The 17,725-nt window shown below is 41.4% G+C and overlaps 1 protein-coding gene across 1 annotated transcript; it reads left to right on the forward strand.

Moving 5' to 3' along the window:
• The first annotated feature begins 9,468 nt into the window (after window positions 1-9,468).
• zc3h15 (zinc finger CCCH-type containing 15) lies at window positions 9,469-16,941 on the forward strand. The gene is made up of 11 exons (XM_083988206.1): window positions 9,469-9,670; window positions 11,297-11,395; window positions 11,526-11,628; window positions 11,775-11,927; window positions 12,055-12,155; window positions 12,580-12,765; window positions 13,731-13,811; window positions 13,943-14,008; window positions 14,103-14,213; window positions 15,814-15,940; window positions 16,545-16,941. The coding sequence occupies exons 1-11, from the start codon at window positions 9,596-9,598 to the stop codon at window positions 16,787-16,789; spliced, it is 1,347 nt and encodes a 448-aa protein (XP_083844332.1). The 5' UTR covers window positions 9,469-9,595; the 3' UTR covers window positions 16,790-16,941.
• The last annotated feature ends 784 nt before the right edge of the window (window positions 16,942-17,725 follow it).

The following is a 17,725-nucleotide window of genomic DNA, read 5'->3' on the forward strand; positions in this document are numbered from 1 at the left end:
ACAGGCCTGATTATGTTTCCTTCTAGTTCGTTCCTGAGCTCGTAAACAAGCTCCGTTTATTAATCGTTCTGGAGCTTTCAGTCGAATCAGATGATGCTCAAAAGTTTTTCTTTGTTTTTGCACAAGTTCAGTTTACAGCTGCGTGTGCAGCTTTTTCTCTCTGTGTTTTTTTTCCTGGCTCTACAACAGGAAGGTAGTGTCACAGTTTTTAATCCTACAAAGCTCTGATTGGCTTGGCTTTGGCTCTCTCACTCTCTCTTTCTTTTTTTTTTCTTTTTTTTGAATCGGTGAAACGGCTCGTGTCCAAAACATGACTGGCAAACTGGCACAGTGCTGGTCTGAGCCAAGAGGGTGCGGTTTGCTCTCCATTTCAATTCTGCACACAAACCTACACATCACTTATGCCAGCTTCAATCAGCAGCTTGTGACAGGAAACAAAATGCTGCGAGCACCCAGGGCATCGTAGAGAAAACTAATAAATACATGTTTCATCTCAGGGTTTGACAACACCTGAATTGAAAAGATGAAATGAAAGTTTACTACAATACACCGCATCTTCAGCAGCTGCCGATAGAGATTTAGCTTCATATAGTCTAATGCAGCAGCAGTAGATTTTGTCGACTGCTGTTTGAGTTGAAGTTATAAGTTATAAACAGTGGCTGGAGTCGCCACTTCACTCCTTGTACAGGTGCTGTTCGTCTCTCCCGCCGTGACAGCTGTAACTCCCTCCTGGCGTGGCTGCCAGCACCGACAGCAAAACCTCTGCAAATGGCCCCAAACTGCAGCAGCACATCTGGTCTGGTGGTCGTGTCTCCACTGTGTCTCTCCCTGTTGCTGCTCGCACTGAGTTCAGGTCATTAAAAGAGAGAGAAGCACATAGTGAACTCCCTCATGCAGGTTTATGGAGCTCCTCCTTCACTACGACTGTCAGTGTGAGGCAGGAAATCCATCACAAAAACCAGAGCTGGTCCAAACCCAAACCTTCTGCAAGCAGAATTTGATTTGCTCTCTCTTGCTGCTTCAACACCACCACCAGCAGCTGTTGGCTACTGTGAGTGTTTGATCATTTGCACCATCAGTCAGAGAGTGTGTCTCAGGTTTGTGTGTTGTTTTATGTTGTGAATGTGTTAACATACATATATGTAGTGTTGCATTTCAGCACGGTAGCTTAGCAAAGGCTCACGTTGCGTTCACATGGAATCAGGCAGACGGTAAACCGCATGTCATTTTAGTGGACGAGAGACGGGCGGTAAAACTTGGGGCGAGGCTGGCAAAGACAGCAACGGTAAACGGCGTCCAAAGTTAGAATATTTTAACTTTGTACTGTCCACCGGCATGGTATTCACAACCAGATGTGACGTTTTGGAGGGAATTTAACAAAAAAATTCAGTTTGCAATGCGTTAATGTGCAATGCGAAATCTGAATTTTATAGATGACGTGAATAACATTAAAGGGACAACGAGGAGTTTTGGAAAAGCGAAGCGTTTTCACACTACATTTATTAGCCTCTGTGAAATTCTTTGATGTTTTCATTCATCAAGAATTAAAGTCAGAGGTTCAAAGACGATCACATACCGTCGTAGTTCCGACCATAAACGGCGATTCGGCGGCGTTATTCTCATGACTCGCCGCAAAACCGAAAGTAAGGAAACGCTGGTCGGCTCGACCAGCATTTCCGCCACCACTAATAATAACAAAATAACGATAGAGACAAAACGATATATTTATCGAAAATGGGCCCATTAACAAGTGTGGGTAACGTAGATTCATCCACATTAATATGAGACTTTTTTATTGTCGCAGAATTTTTCGTTCTGCTGCTGGAGAAACTCCTCGCTGTCCCTTTAAATAGTAATTTTTGTAAACAACATGCCATCGGCATACCAACATATTAAGACATTTGTATCATTTTGCCATCGTGCCGTTCTGTCAGACCGCTTATTTGTTTTTTTGCATCCCATCCTGTGGCTGTCGTCCGTCTGCCTGATTCCATGTTGATGCAGTGTTAGGCTGCTGTGGCTCAGGAGATGGAGCAGATTGTCCATTAACCACTGGGTCGGCGGTTCGATCCCTGCAGGGCTGACTCAAGGCATAAATGCACTAAGCACCTGCTTAGTTTTTGTGTGTTTTGACCACTAGGGGGCCCCCAAGAGCAACGGTGAAAGATGAACGTGGCTGTGGTGATAGGCTATAAAGCAAATAACAGTGGTGAATATTCCTGCAAATCCACTACACACATCAGCTTCGTGTGGAGTCAATGACACATGTTATGTCAGATAAAATCAAATTTTGCCTATAGGGCCCAATGGAGGCTTGGGCCAGTGCTGGATCCCTGGTTCCTCCAGTCCACATGTCAAAGTGTCCGTGGGCTTGCCCCCAAGGGCTTGCCCCCGTGGGCTTGCCCCCAAGATTCACCCATAAACAGATATAAGTGAGGTTGTGTCATGGGTTACGACAGCGACACTGGAATTCTTGCTGGAAGTTACTGAAAGTTACTGTCTCAAGGTTCAGGGTCGGTGGATTGTTCTACCTCAGGCGGTGCTTGGACTTGAACTCCCACCTCCCACCAGGCTGCATCACTAAACCTTGATGACCCTGATGAAGGCTATGAGCCGGAACGCGTTGGTCGAATAAAGTTGTCTTCTTTTGTTACAAGTGTTGCTGGAGCTTTTTGTTCTTTTCCTGCATCACTAAACATGGCACGCAGGCACTCCCAAGCAGCGCTTTAGTTCTCTTAGACCTTGATCCGGCCTTAAGATTTAAAACCTTACAGGGGAAACTATTAAAGTCCGGTTGCTTTTCCTCTGTGTTGCTAACCCTCCTCTCGGCCATGTGCATTTGTTTTCAACAAAGCCGACAAGAAATCAATCCGTTATTTATCATCTACCATGTTACCATGTGTATATTTGTGTCATCTTATCTATCATAAACAGGAGATTAGGCGTTTGTGTGTCGGTGCCGCAGAGACAAGAGCTGGGACACCGGGTCGGAGGCTCTGATCTTACGAGGTTGGTTTTCAGCCAAGAGACGCTAGGTGGAAGACAGAGAGCCTCCATTCTCCCTGTAACAAGTTACAAGTCATTGATTTAAGACTCTGAAGCTGTTTAACTAAGGTAAAAATGTAGCAGAGTTTGTCTTTAAATGCAAAGACCAAGAAGTGACCAAAGTAAAACTGGAAGTGACATGAAACAACAGAGACGTGACCTTAGGAGTTTGAGCTCGATGCGACAAGAACTGGATCTGAAATCACTTCCTCCGAGGATACTAACACGCCTTGTCTCTTCGCATCCATCCATCTTTTGATCCTATATTCTTCTTCTGTGTTACTCCTTTCTCCAGAAATATCTGTCGTTCACTAAGCGCCTCTACGCTGCACAATGCATCTGCAGCCGATGGCGCTGTCGTGTGTCAGGTGGAACCGAGAGTGTTGAGGCACTCGTTCTTGATCTATTGTCACTTGATTGTACTTCACTTTGTACGCCACTTTACATAAAAGCATCTGCCAAATGAATAAAGTAAATATGACTCAGACGCCTCGAAACCAAGATTTTTGATTTTTAACATTCAGCTTCTTTTTTGGCTGCTTTTTTAAAAATCTCGAGGCGAAGTCTGTTCATCGCAAAAAAAAGTGACTGTGAAGTCGAGGTTCAAAGTTCATCTTCAGTTGAGGAGTTGAGAGTAAGAAATCCCCGACTCCCGACTTGCTCCTCACATCCCATGGTCTCAGTTTGCACTGTTGTCGTGGAGACGGAGGTGTTCACATTCCCTCTTGCAGAACTTCTCATCCATGTCGACTCTGCATGTATGCACATAAAGATCACGCGGTAACGTTCGAAAGCCCAAAGCGGCAACTAAATGGATCTTGCGGTATGATTGTTAATGTTCCCATTGTTTCCAGTCATCAGCCGCTCCTCCCTGAATGACTCAGTGCAGTTCAATTCCACTCTTTATTGTCCCCTGAGAAGAATATGGTTTGCAAATGGAGTTAACAATAAAAAAACACACACACACAAAAAAAAAACGATGGAATAGAAACAACAAAATAATACCAATAAAATGCATAGGTGCATAGGAGTGAAATCACAAAAACCAACAAACTGTTTTATGCCACCAAGGACGAGCACGAGCTGATAAAACCCTGCAGGGAGTCAATACTGAATATACAGCAATAAAAAAAAATAAAATACAATAAAAACCCTCAGTCATCAGTGCTGCCGGTGATTCCTCCCAAAATGAATGGTGGCAGCACTTATGACTGACAGTAATAAGGTTTACAAACAGCCCCATTCAGAAGGAGTCTAGACATCTTTTTTCCCCCCTCGCGCTGAGTGAATAATGGGGCGGCTAGTTAAGACAAAAATCCCCCTGAAAACAGTTTAACACCGTCTGACAACAGACAATTGGAAAATAGCTCAAATTTCTTAGTGCATTTTGTCTGTTTTTCCGTGAAGAACTGTGGATCTCTCTCCAGTGCAGCTATATATTAACAGGGGAAAAAACTAAAACACAAACAGGGCTACAAATGCAGCACCATTTTTTAATAAATATATATATATATATAGTATGTACTCTCAGTTATCTACACAGCATCAACAGTAGGCTAAACATCCTGTTTTTGGTGTCAGTCCCTCAGGATTATGGAGCAAAAGCACTCTTAGACTCTTCATTTTGCACACACTTTCAACTGTCACACGGGTAAGAAAGAAATCCGCCAAGAGAGGAGGAATACACAACAATCCTCTCCACCGACAGTCGCCTCAAGGGACCAGAGTACAATGCATCCAGCAGACGAGTTGTGTTATCAGTAAAAAAAAAAGGATACGATTCTCTGCCGTTCCTTTGCTGTCAGCATCACAAGTTCTCCTGTTATTGCTCATTACCTGAACATAAAAACTTAAAGCTAAATACAACAAGTTCACGTCTGTTCTCACAGGGAAAACACAGGAAATCATCTGAAGGAAGTGCAGACATGAAGGGAAGGGAAGGCAGGTTGAAAAGGAAACGACGGGGGATTCAAACCAAAATAAAAAACAATAATAGAAATTCAACACACAAAATAACTCCTGGATTTTTTTTTAGAGGAACTGGAGCTCGGTGGTGTGCCGGGCAGGAAGCGGGTGAGGTGACGGGAGGTCTGGGTGTTTATGCAGCAGTCTTTTTTTTTTTTTTCCATCTGCAGTGGAGTTTTATTTTCTCGCCTTTAAGAAGCAGGTAGTTACCTGGGTGGGCCTGGTTGGAGGCAATCTTTTCTGCCCTTTTCTTTGCCCCCGGTGTCGTGCAGCTCCTTGATGGGGTAGCAGCTGACAGCCGATGACCTGCTCAGCAGTCAGCGCCGCGGACGGCGGTGCTGCAGTTTGTCCTTGGAAGCAGGAGGAGGCCGAGCCCGAGAAAAATGAAAAAGAAAAAAAAAAGAGGACACTTTCAATTATTGAGCAAAAAAGAAAAAGAAAAAAGAAAAAATGGACTGGGAGGAGTTGTGTGTTGTGGTGTCAAGTTCTCTCAGATGTCACAGGAAGAGAATCAACTACTCTGCTTTTTTAAAATTAGGCAGATGTGTTCTCTATATCTGCAAGTGTTAGTGCATGCATGTGTGTGTGTGTGTGTGTGTGTGTGTGTGTAGACTACATGACATGCATGCCCTCTGCAGAAAAAGATCGATGTTTGTATGAATATGAAGAGGGCGGTTATGGGGAAAAATGGTCTTGCAGCAGATATAGTGATTTATTAGACCCGCTCTCTCTCTCTCACACACACGCACACACACACTCTGACACACACACACACACACACACACACACACACACACACACACACACACACACACACACACACATTCACACACAGACAAAGAGTCTCAGAGAAGGAGAAGAAGGAAGAGGGAGTGGGAGCAAGAAGGAGGAGAGAAACACAGGGAGAAAGTTCGCTCGAGGCGATATTACCCACCTCTGTTGTCTTAAAATCTATAGCCCTCAGCCATGTAGTCAGGAGCTGTGTCAATATACGTAGGTTATTATACACACACACACATATATAGTGGGAACTGGGCGCCATGCATACATGAGAAAGAAGTGTTTTATAAATAAATATCTCCACAAACATCAGATGAAATGAAGTGGAGTCAGATCAGGGAGGATGATGTGAGCAGAGAGACGTCTGCTGTCGCTGGAGTATAAACTCATTGTCTCACTGTGGGACTCATTAAAACACACACTACCATGGTACGGTCATTATGTGGGCACCCAAACTGAGTAACTGTTGTCCCCTACCATCGAGAAAAAAAAGAAAAAAAGAAACGGAAAAACCAAGGCTCATTAAAACACACGAGAGCAAATGAGAGCTCAAAAGGAGCAGGCGTGTGTGACCCATTTTGGCGTTACAGTAGTTTCGCTCTACAACACACACACACACACACACACACACACACACACACACACACACACACATCTTCAAGAGTGAACTATAGCCGCCACAGTGAGACGGGGTGTGGACCAAGGCCACACATGTCAAATGTGCCAAATGAAATCACATTAGTATAACTTAAGTGAAATCTAATTAAATCAAGTTGAATCAACCCTCGGCTGGCCGGTTCCCTCCGCCCTGCAGCCCTGACACCATCTCTGCACGCCTCTGGAAACAAAAGGAGGATTTTTTTTTTGGTTTTTGTGTGGTTGTTGTTGTGTTTTTCCAAACACAGATGACTGCAGCAGCCCTGTTTTTGGCTGTCGTTCTTCTGCTTCTTCTTCTTTTTCTGCTTCCCCCTAATTCCCCCCCTAAAGCACTTGGAGCTCACAGCCTGCACCACCTCCACAGCCGAGGTCTAAAATTTCATCCCGTTATATATACTCAGGCAATAAAAGTCATGCCAGGGGTGTCTTAATTGACCAGCAGCTTATACAATCAAACGATTAAACAGAGGCAATAAAGCGGCGCTCTGATGTCCATTGGCCAGATGCTGCTCTGTAATAACCTCTGTTATAGAGGCCGATAGGACAATTATTTGTAAACCGAACAGTGGAGGAACGCATGCGGCTCTTTGTTCTCATCATTTATCCTCGAACGTTTGCTGCTGAATCAAGCGCAACTTCAGATTCTGCCACACAGCATTTTGTTGCAGCATATTGGATTTTCTAAGCTGCGTATTTGTGTAACATCCCAGATGCACACACACACACACTACACACTATACACACACATCACCTCCAAAGCCATTGATCCAATCATCTCCAACTTTTTAGCATATCTGGACTCCCATGATTGAGCATGCACGAGAATATGAAAATTATGGCACAGATCTGACAAAATAAACTGTAACTTGTTAGCTCTCGGTGCAATCTGAGAGAAACCAGACACAGCCATGTCCTAATTTCATCACCTCACCTCTGCAGAAGAGAAAAAAAAAAAAGCATTTCAAGGAAAAGTCTGCAAGTTATGTGGGTGGCTCAGTAATAATCACACACTCATTACTTGAATGGAATTTAACATATTGAGGAAAATGAGTCCATCATGGAGTCTGCTCCACTGTTATATATATTTATATATAAAAACCAGGGTATTCATTTCCATTCGGCTGCTCCAGGCGAGCCACTCGCTCCGGCAGACCACATTTCTTATTCTTGCTGTCATTCTGACATCAGCCCATGTGCTCTCCAAGGATTTATGCTGGGATTTAGGTTGTAGCTACACTTGACCACTAAACTAGTCAGAGCCTCTCTCCAGAAGCTGTGCTGCCTCTCGTCTTCACTGCCACACACTGCAACACTGACACCTGGTGGTCAGGTGGTAAAACTGCACTGAAACCACACTGGAAGTTGCCAAAATTGTTATAGATAAAAATTACCGAGGCTTATTTTGAGTTGAGGATCAACTTTAAACACCACTGTTCCTTCGCTATCCTGCAGGTAAACATAATAGAGTTTAACTCTAACAGTTTTTGTTTTGATTATATAATCTCTATGACCCTTGGTGGTTTGTGTGTCAGTGTAATGGGCTTATTTATGTTAATCAGCACTGTTTTATGCCAGGCAAGGCCTCTCATGAATTGTTCTGATAAATAATGGATTTATTTTTCGTAAAAGAAAATTATGATATGCATAAATAAATATATAGGGATTTAAATATTGGTGAATGAATAAATGAAAGTAACAACCTAATGTCTTAATTCACCAGTGATTGCCCATTTTAGCCTCTCTTTAGTGCTTTATAGTGGAATTTAAACATTTTACTGATAACTTCATGGTTCCTCTTCACAGTTATATTGCTCAGTTATTGCTCCGAGTCCTTTTCAAGCCAGAGCTCAGACTCATGTCCTCGGGCAGGGCTCCTCTGGCTGTCCCCGAGTCCCACCCCAGGACTTAAGGTGCCTGGCCTTTTGCAGTCAAGTCGCCAGCATCTCTGAGAACTACCTGGTCTCAAAACTATAGATTTTCTCTAATTAGTATGTTTTTGTTGTCCCCCTACCATTGTTTTTATTCCATATTTTGACTATTTTACCAACTTTTATTTTGTTTTATGACATTTTAAAATGCAGAGTTGCACACCTGCACTTGTATATTACATCTCACAATTGTTCATCCTGCAGTAACTGAATTACTGTAAATATGTATTGTCTACTCATAATTTCCTTGATATTATTTTATTCTCCTAATTATCATATAGTATTATCTATTCTATTCTATTGGAGCTGCTGTGACAAAATAATCTCCTGCAAAAGATTAAAGCACAAGTAAGTGATCCGGTCGTTTTGGCTAACTTCTTGTCCGCCGATGGAGTTAGCAGACCCCGCCCTCATCCCTACGTCACCACATTCACGCGCATCCCTTGGCTGCACACACAGAGAGGACCGCCCCTTTATGCCGTTCTCTCTCCTCATTGGATAAAGGTTGCAGGATAAAGTTTTCTCCTCGGCTTACAGCAGAGCAGAGTGACTGACAGACCCTTGTTTCAGACCAAACACTCTGTGAAGTGATTGCTGTCGGAAGATATAGGCTAACTATTTAAGACTTATATTAACACAAATATTCAGCTTACTTCTGCTTTAATAAAGTACTATTCTATTCTATCCCATTTTAAATATCCAATTTTACTGATTAATCCATTGTTTTCAATGTTACTGTCATGAAAGATTTCATTTCTGCTTGATTTTTGAATGTAAATAACTGTCAGGCCTGTTTTATTGATGAAAAGTTGATTGTTTTATTCATATTTTGTTTCAATTTATCTTTTTGTAAACTTGTTGTACATTATTATTATGTTTGTTTTTGTTGTTTTAAGTCTGTACAGATAGATTACGTCTTTATTATTTGTACTTGGTTAAACTCTTACTTTAATCTTACTTAGTTTAGTTTGTATTGCCTGGATAAAGTCGTTTCTCTAAAGAACGACATTACCCATCATGCATCTTGTGGTGCGTGATGACGCCACAGGACATCAACAACTCACATGTGGCGTTCTACGCGCGGCGCCGCCGACCGTTGCTGTGCCGTGTTAGCAACAACTGGGGGTGAATGTGGAGCCGCCGACGTCCACGTTAAAATAAATACCACACAGCTAACTACCTACACGCGACTTGTACACAGCTTAACCCGAGCCAACAACATGCCTCCGAAGAAACCCGCCCCGGCCGCGGGAAATAAAAAAACTCAAGAGAAGAAAAAGGAAAAGATAATTGAGGTAAAGAGTGAGAGAAATTACACGAGTTAGCATGTCGGTTGTAGCCTTAACTTAGCCGGTAAAGCTAACGCAGTAGCTCAGTGCTAACCGAGGGTAACACAAGTGCTAACAAGTGACCTACGAAGTTACACTTGACACCGGGTAGTTGTCAGCGTAAACTAATTGTTCTGTAGTCATTTTGAATTATTGATTAGCCTCCTAGCGAGATCCATAGTCACTATAAAGTCATATGAAGTCAGCTGTCAGGAGAGGCCGAGCAGCTAACAGGGCCGGGCCGCCGGGGGAAAGTCCTCTGAGTTTACTCATCTATGCGTTTATTTATGTCCTTTAAAGTCCACGGATATTGATTAGAAACGTTAACAGGGTGTATTTGTGGTGTTTTAGTCAAAGTAACGCGATCATTTCCTGTTTAAAACCAGGAGTATAAGGGGCGGCGGTGGTGGTGGCGTGGGCCTGTGTTTTAGCCCGGCCTGGAGCAGCAGCAGACCTCAGGGTTGGGATTGACACAGCTGTAAAAGTTAGCAACTTTTAAACTTGAATATCCATGATTTGAAATAGTTATAAGTAAAAGTACCTGTAAAATAAACTTCTAATCACTGCCATTGTCGCATCCTTTTTGTCAGGCTCTTTCAAAATGTTTATTGTGATTTACACAGATGTTAAAAACCATGCAGTGAAATTCTTAGTTGCATTGCAACCCTTAACATTACAAAAACATAAATAAGAATAAATAGAAGAGGCTAAAATACATTTAAACTAAAAAATAAACTTCTTAATAGCTGAAAAAATGTTTGTTTGTTGCTGAAGATCTGAAGGAAAAAATATCTCTCATCCTCTTTGTAACTGAACAATAGGCAGGGAGATAGAGAGCAGGTCCACTAGACTCTAGTGATAACACTTAAAAAGATATGTAGGGAAAACATGACTCTAAATCACGTTTAAAAAAAGTAGTATTGTCTCTGTTTTCAAAGCCTGACATCCCATTCTCCAGTCTTTTAAAAACTTAATTTAAAACACATGAATGTGTTTCCTGAAGACGTATTAGTTAGCCGTTTTACATCTTCACTAGAAACTAATGGAGCCTCAGACTGACACTGAGCACTACAGATAAAATAGACTGAAACATGTCAGTACATTAAATGCCAGCCATGTCCTCCAACTTTTAACAACCACATTCATCTGCAAATTCAAATTCAGGATATCATTTTATCACATTAAGTTTATATTTATTTAGAAACAATACATTTAGTCAGTATTTTTTGTATAGAAATCTGTCTTAGAGTTGCCATATTACAGCAGTATGATATGAGGGATGTTTCTTCTTTCTCTCATTGTGCAGAGAAAAATGTCTAAACTTTGTATGGCTCAAATTTAATTCTAGTTTGTCTTAAAATCATCTAATAACCACTGTTCACATGTAGGTGGTAATGTGATCAAAGAAAAGTGTCTAACACACTTATAGATCAACAGATTTCACTTCACTTCTTATATAGAGCGGGTTTTCCCTTGACTTCTATGGGATGTTGATTTGTGATGAAGTGCAGAAGTTTGTTTTTTGGAGGTTGGAGCTGTTTGCTTTGGGGGTATCGATAATGATATTGATGTTTGTTTTGTTTTTTCCTATAGGACAAGACATTTGGCTTGAAGAACAAGAAAGGGGCAAAACAGCAGAAATTCATCAAGAACGTCACTCATCAAGTGAAATATGGACAACAGAGTGCAAAGGTCAGACACACACACACGCACACACACACACTGATGTCTATCAGTATTTACCCTGTCCTCTCTTTCTGAAAGTGTCTGCTGTTTAAACCTGTGTATAAGAACTTGTTTTGTTTGCTTGGTGACGGCGCAGACTGATGCGGATAAGACCGGCAAGAAGGGCGACAAAAAGAAAGAGCTGGACGAACTCAACGAGCTGTTTAAACCTGTCGTCGCTGCACAGAAAGTCAGCAAAGGTGACGATCGACCGTTAACATTACTTAATCTTTCATTTTAGTTTAGTTGCTCCTCATTTCAATCATCCTTCCAAACATGTGCATTTTGTTCTTGTGAGTGGTCAGTATCTTATTATTAAACATGAAAACTCCTCTCTTTCCTGCAGGAGTCGACCCAAAGTCGGTGCTGTGTGCGTTCTTCAAGCAGGGCCAGTGCACCAAAGGCGACAAGTGCAAGTTCAGCCACGACTTGTCGATGGAGAGGAAGTGTGAGAAGAGAAGCGTCTACGTGGATGAAAGAGACGAAGAACTGGAGAAAGGTTGGTGCTAAGTCACAACATGACTTTTCATGTGTGTAATGTTTGATATAATCATCTCAAATTGATACATCTGATAAAAAAAAACACTTATCAGAAAATGTTTTTTAATCAATTGTTTTCTGTTTAGACACAATGGACAACTGGGACGAGAAGAAGCTGGAGGAGGTCGTCAACAAAAAACACGGAGAAGCTGAGAAGAAGAAAGCTGCTACGGCCAAAACACAAATTGTAAGTGTTTTTTTTGAGAAGATAAAAAGCGAAACCCCACTTTAACCTGTGCTTATTTGTTTATTTATACATACTGTAGATCCCCATTAGTCGTCACCTTGGTGAGGACTATTCTTTCTGGGGTCCGTTTAAAGACAAACAACTTTAAATCACAAGACAATCAAAATAGTCAAAGTCAAAATACAAAAATATACACTATCAACAACAATCCCTTATAATTAGTACAACAAATAGGATAAAAACCTTTAAAATAGCCTAAATTATTAAAAGTGGGTAGCAGGAACCAATCCAGTTGATCCAATGCATCAGTGATGTCATGGTTGTTTGGCTTCAACCATACGGACCCATGAAGGAAATAACAACTTTGACTCGTGCCGTGTGTTTTTCATCATCTTCTCTCTGCTGTGTTTGTGTCGTCCTTTAGGTGTGCAAGCACTTCCTGGAGGCCATAGAGAATAATAAGTACGGCTGGTTCTGGGTGTGTCCAGTGGGGGGCGACGTCTGCATGTACCGACACGCCCTGCCGCCGGGCTTCGTGCTGAAGAAGGACAAGAAGAAGGAGGAGAAGGAGGAGGAGAAGATTTCGTTGGAGGAGCTGATAGAAAACGAGGTGAGGATGGAGGGAGGGATGGATGGATTCAGAGTTTTTATTTTTATTTCCTCTTTTACTGAGATAACAGGATAATTATCTGAGATCCTTACGACATAATTAATTAAAGCTGTGCTGGAGATTGAAGATCCCTGATTGAAGAAACGTGCAATGGTCCGAACAATATTCTCCTGTTCACGCTGTTGTTTCCTGATCTCAGATTCATGGTGTCGTTATCTTGGGGAAAATCGGAGGAAATAAAATGTGTAAATGTTTGGCCGCTAAGGGCTTCCGTAGTCAGTTAGTGAAAGGACGTGTTTAGTGTTTAGCTTCTAGTAAAAATGTTGTTTTCATGAGCATCTTGCGAGTGAACTTTGATGCTGTTTCACCTTCTTATCTCACCAAAAAAACAGTTACAAAGGACTTTGTAGGATAAATACAATAAAGCAGATTTGGACCAACAAACTCATAAACTGGTCTTGGATGTCAATCAGGTATTGAGATACTGAACCAAATGACTTCAGATCGTACGAAAAGTGAGGACGTCCAACATGGCTATAATAAAAAGAATAATAATAACTTTATTTATATAGCGCCTTTAAAAACACATGTTTACAAAGCGCTTGACAAAACAAACATAAGAGACAAGTCACAAATGCCATAAAACCATAGGAGATGGACCAGCCAAGCAACACAAGAACCTAACAACAAATTGAGACCAGGAAATTAAAATGCAGGATGCAGTTCATTAGATAAAATAAATGAAGAGGGGGTATACATGATAAAAAAGAGCTTAGATACAATAAGATAAGAAAAGGTGGGATAAAAGAGTTAAAAACAGAAGGTGTAAAGTAAAACTAAGAGCATCTGAGTAAAACTGAGATAGAATAGAAGATAGAAGGAAGAGGATGACATCACATAAAAGCAAGTCTAGTAAGTTAGTGATGAAGTGTGACAGATTTTTCCCGTGTGTCTCCCTCCTGCAGCGAGCGGCTCTGGGTGTTAACGTGACCCGGATCACCCTGGAGACTTTCCTGGCTTGGAAGAAGAGGAAACGGCAGGAGAAGGTTGGAAACATGTTTATAATGTTTATTATCGCATTATTATCCTGGGTGTGTTTTGATTTAGTTTGACTATTACTAGTAGTGTGTGAAGTTGCAGAAAAGTGTATTAACGGTTTGCTGTTGTTGATGAACAGATTGACAAGGCGAAGGAGGAGATGGAGAAGAAGAAGGCCGACTTCAAGGCTGGGAAGTCGCTAGTTGTAAGTTCCTGTTTGTGTTTGTAGCAGCGGCCACTGTTCGTGCGTGCACATCCGTTACACAGGGTTTAATTAAATCTGTGTGTGTGTGATGCAGGTGAGCGGGCGTGAGGTGTTCGAGTTCCGTCCGGAGCTGGTGGACGACGACGACGCTGAAGCTGCCGACACTCGATACGAGAGCGACGAAGGCGAAGACGAGGAGGAGATGGTAAATATGTTAATACATTAATTCATTAATCTGTGATCGATGTGAGAGTGGAGTCTCCTCTTCCTCCTCCAGGTCGATGATTATCAAGTCTGACTCTATTGACAGAACATCAGAGGAAACTGTTCGTGTTAGAGGGCGAGATTATCAATGAAATTATGCAAATGACTTCCTCCTCCTCCTCCAAACCAATTTGGATCCACTTTTTATTCCATTTTGGAAAAATTAAGTGAAGCTCGACTTTTCCTTTTTTTTCTTTTTCACATCTGATGTCTCACTTCTCCACGTATTTTCTCAGATGTGTCCCGTGCGTCTCGCTTACTGATTTGAGTTGCTGTGATTGGCCGATTAGTGTCATGTGACCAGTGCTGTAAGAACCAGCAAAGTGTTGCTGGTTGAAATATAAACACTGTTTATACATTTTATTAGTTTGAACAGTTTATTTATTGAAATTAATCAGAGCATGTCCATGAATTCACAAATACATATTCCCTCATACAGTCACACATTCACACAGACAAATACAATAGAATAATAATTACTCTAATAATAATAATAACAGATTATAAATAAGAATAATTGAGTAACATAACAAATATCATACTAATAAAGTAATAAACAGAAGAATCGTTTCTTTTCCAGTCAGTGATAAATGTTTTGTCGGCCTGGAACAACATAAATTGCTCATTTTTTATAAAATGAATTAAAGGTTTTTAATGTATAATGTTATTAACCCAAAGGTCACAGGCTCCACTTATTAGTGACCTCGGTTCAAAACGCAGAGAAACATCTCCATGTTGTTATCTCACAGAGTGGATCATAAAAAAAGCTTCCTGTTCGTTCCGACACCAAAACAGATGATGTCACTGCTTTAATGCATTAACGTCTAATTAAAGGCGTCGAGGAGTGAGTCACATGAGTTTAACTCTTTAACAGTCGAGACGTCAGAGCTTCAGTCAGGAACCATAACTCAGCTTCCTCACTGTTTTTCCTGCAGCTGCTCGTCTTCACACACTGTTAACGATCAATCAGCCTGTTAATTACCTGCACCTGTCGCCCACTTGTTAAGGAACAAGAAAACAGTGATTTGTTTTTTATTCACATCTCTTAATTAAACACAGTTTGGGATCTCTGTTCCTTGATTAATTTCTAGTAGTTAAATATTAATATGTAAACAGGTTTTTATTTTGGGGAAATGAAGTTCTGTTGGCTACTGAGAAGAACCTGTTGCTGCTAATTATACATTTGTTACATTATTTTAAAAAAAATCATTTTTATCATGAATTAAAGGAGCAGGCTGCTTCATTAGCAAAACAAGTTCACTTTCTGTTTGTACATAATGCTATTAAATATTTGATTATAATGAACTAAATAGAAAACAAATGGCAGGTCTTGACTCTAAAATGATGCAAGAAATCAAAAATATAAGTATATAAAGTGATTAAGTGTATATTTTTCCTATGGAGGGAAGGGTGTGAATATTTTGCTACATGGGAATTTAATTTTTGTGTTTATCGCTGGTAGGAGGTTGGAAAATCGATGCCACATTTTAAATAAATCGTCTAAATGATCTTTTCCTCTTCTTTTTTTTTTTAAATCACAGATTGACCCCACGGAGATCCACGACATAGACTTTTCCCGCTTTGTTCCACAAGAGGTCGACAACACGGGCATCACCGTAGCAGCCATGGACCGCTTCGCCTCCAGGAAGAAGAGGGAACCGACGGACGGTGAGAGGAAGAAAGAAAGAAAGAAAGAAAAAAACGCTAATTTCCAGGGTTCTTACGGATCCTTAAAAAGTCTTAAAAAACAAGGCCTTGATTGGCATTAAAATGTCTTAAATCAATTTTTCAAAAGTCTTAAAAATGTTAACACATGGTATGTGGTATTTTATGGTTGTAATTAGCCTCGAATCTCAAAATAATTCGTAACATTCCGACATAGAGAAGTTAGTGGCGGCCGTCAACGCTAAATTTCTCACCGCCACCAGCTCCCGAGTCAGTGGGGGTTTTTTTCCGGACTTTTTATGCATTTATTTTGAAAGGACAGCTGGAAAGAGACACAATCCAATGTTCATGTAGCAGTCACTTACCTTGGATCACATAGGAAAGTGGGTAAAATTGTCCCTAACCCTATGTAATTGATGTGGTGTTTTTTTTTCTTTTTTCTGCATTTGTGTTTATTATGAAGTCGGTCTTAAATTTCATTTCAAGTGGCTTTAAAAATGTCTTAAAAAGTCTTAAATTTAACTTGGCTTAAGTTGTAGGAACCCTGATTTCAACGATATCAACACAACACTAAAACTTCTTTTTCTTTTCCCGCTTTCTTTTACAGAGGAGCAGCTGAACGGAGCGTGTGGCGGCGGCGGCGAAGCCAACGGGCTTTCGGGAGCAGAGGGGGGAGGGGACGAGGACGGAGTAGGAGTAGGGGAGGGCGAGGGGGAGGCAGGAGGAGAAGAGGACGAAGACGAGGAGGAAGAGGAGGAGGAGGAGGAGGTACCGGTTGACGAGAACCTGTTCACGGGCGAAGACCTGGAGGAACTCGACGAGGAGCTGAACACACTGGCGCTGGAGGACTGAGGGGCGGAGGAGTTAGGAAGGACGGACTTAAGAGACAAAGGGACGGACTGAAGGACGGACGGACAGACGGACGCATGGAGCTACAACAACAACAACAACAACAACAATTACAACAACAACAAAGAGACCAGATGTTTGATTTTAAAATTTCAGAGACTCCAGTAAATAAAGCCTGATTATATATCATCATGACATCACTGCCTGTCTCCGCCCCCCTCCCCTTCCCTCTGTTTTCTGTATCGCCCTCTTCCTCCCTTCCTCTCCTCCTCTTCTCTCTTCTCTCTCTATTTCACATCCCAGACCTTTCGTCCTCTGTCCGTCGCCGGGTCGAATGTCGCTCGCCGCCGCCGTCTTTTCTGCGGCGCTTCAACGCTCAACGATCGAACCTGAGAATCACTTTAAGATATTTAAAAAAAAATAAAAAAAATAAAAAAAAATTAGGCTTCGAGCGCTTCAACCAACACCTGATCGCTGTTTAATCCTGAACGTGGTGAGACGTTACGAAAAAGAAATAAAATAAAATCAGATAGCAGACGGTGGCCTCTTCCAACGAAAACACTTAATAAGGATGAAGAGCTTTTTGTAAAGTGAATTTTAATACACAGTGGGGATTGTTATTATTATTATTGAACAGCAGTGATGGTGTTCAGAGCTTCTCCGCCCCTCCGCTCTTATACCAAAATAACTAAAAAAAGCTCTAGTTTCATTACTCTAGTGATTGTTTTTCCCTCCACAGATCCATTATTTCATTTATTTAGGTGAAGTTCAAATCGTTTTTTCGAAAGAGTAAATTTGTGTAACTTTTGTTGAAGGAAAAAATTTAAAAAAAAGTCGCGACATGTCAGAGAGACCAGGTCACGGAGCTGAGACTTTTAATTTCAGATCCCAGCAGGTGGAAAATACAAAAAAACCAAACTGAACGAACCCGTCGCCAGC

The sequence above is a fragment of the Trachurus trachurus genome (assembly GCF_905171665.1).
Source record: "Trachurus trachurus genome assembly, chromosome: 15".
Lineage (NCBI taxonomy): Eukaryota > Metazoa > Chordata > Actinopteri > Carangiformes > Carangidae > Trachurus > Trachurus trachurus.

What these genes read in the sequence shown, in the direction of transcription:
- zc3h15 (XM_083988206.1), top strand. Translation starts at nt 9,596, where the DNA reads ATGCCTCCGAAGAAACCCGCCCCGGCCGCGGGAAATAAAAAAACTCAA. An exon ending in AGGCTGGGAAGTCGCTAGTT is followed by an intron (nt 14,009 to 14,102) that starts GTAAGTTCCTGT and finishes TGTGTGATGCAG; the next exon opens with GTGAGCGGGCGTGAGGTGTT. An exon ending in GCGAAGACGAGGAGGAGATG is followed by an intron (nt 14,214 to 15,813) that starts GTAAATATGTTA and finishes TTTAAATCACAG; the next exon opens with ATTGACCCCACGGAGATCCA.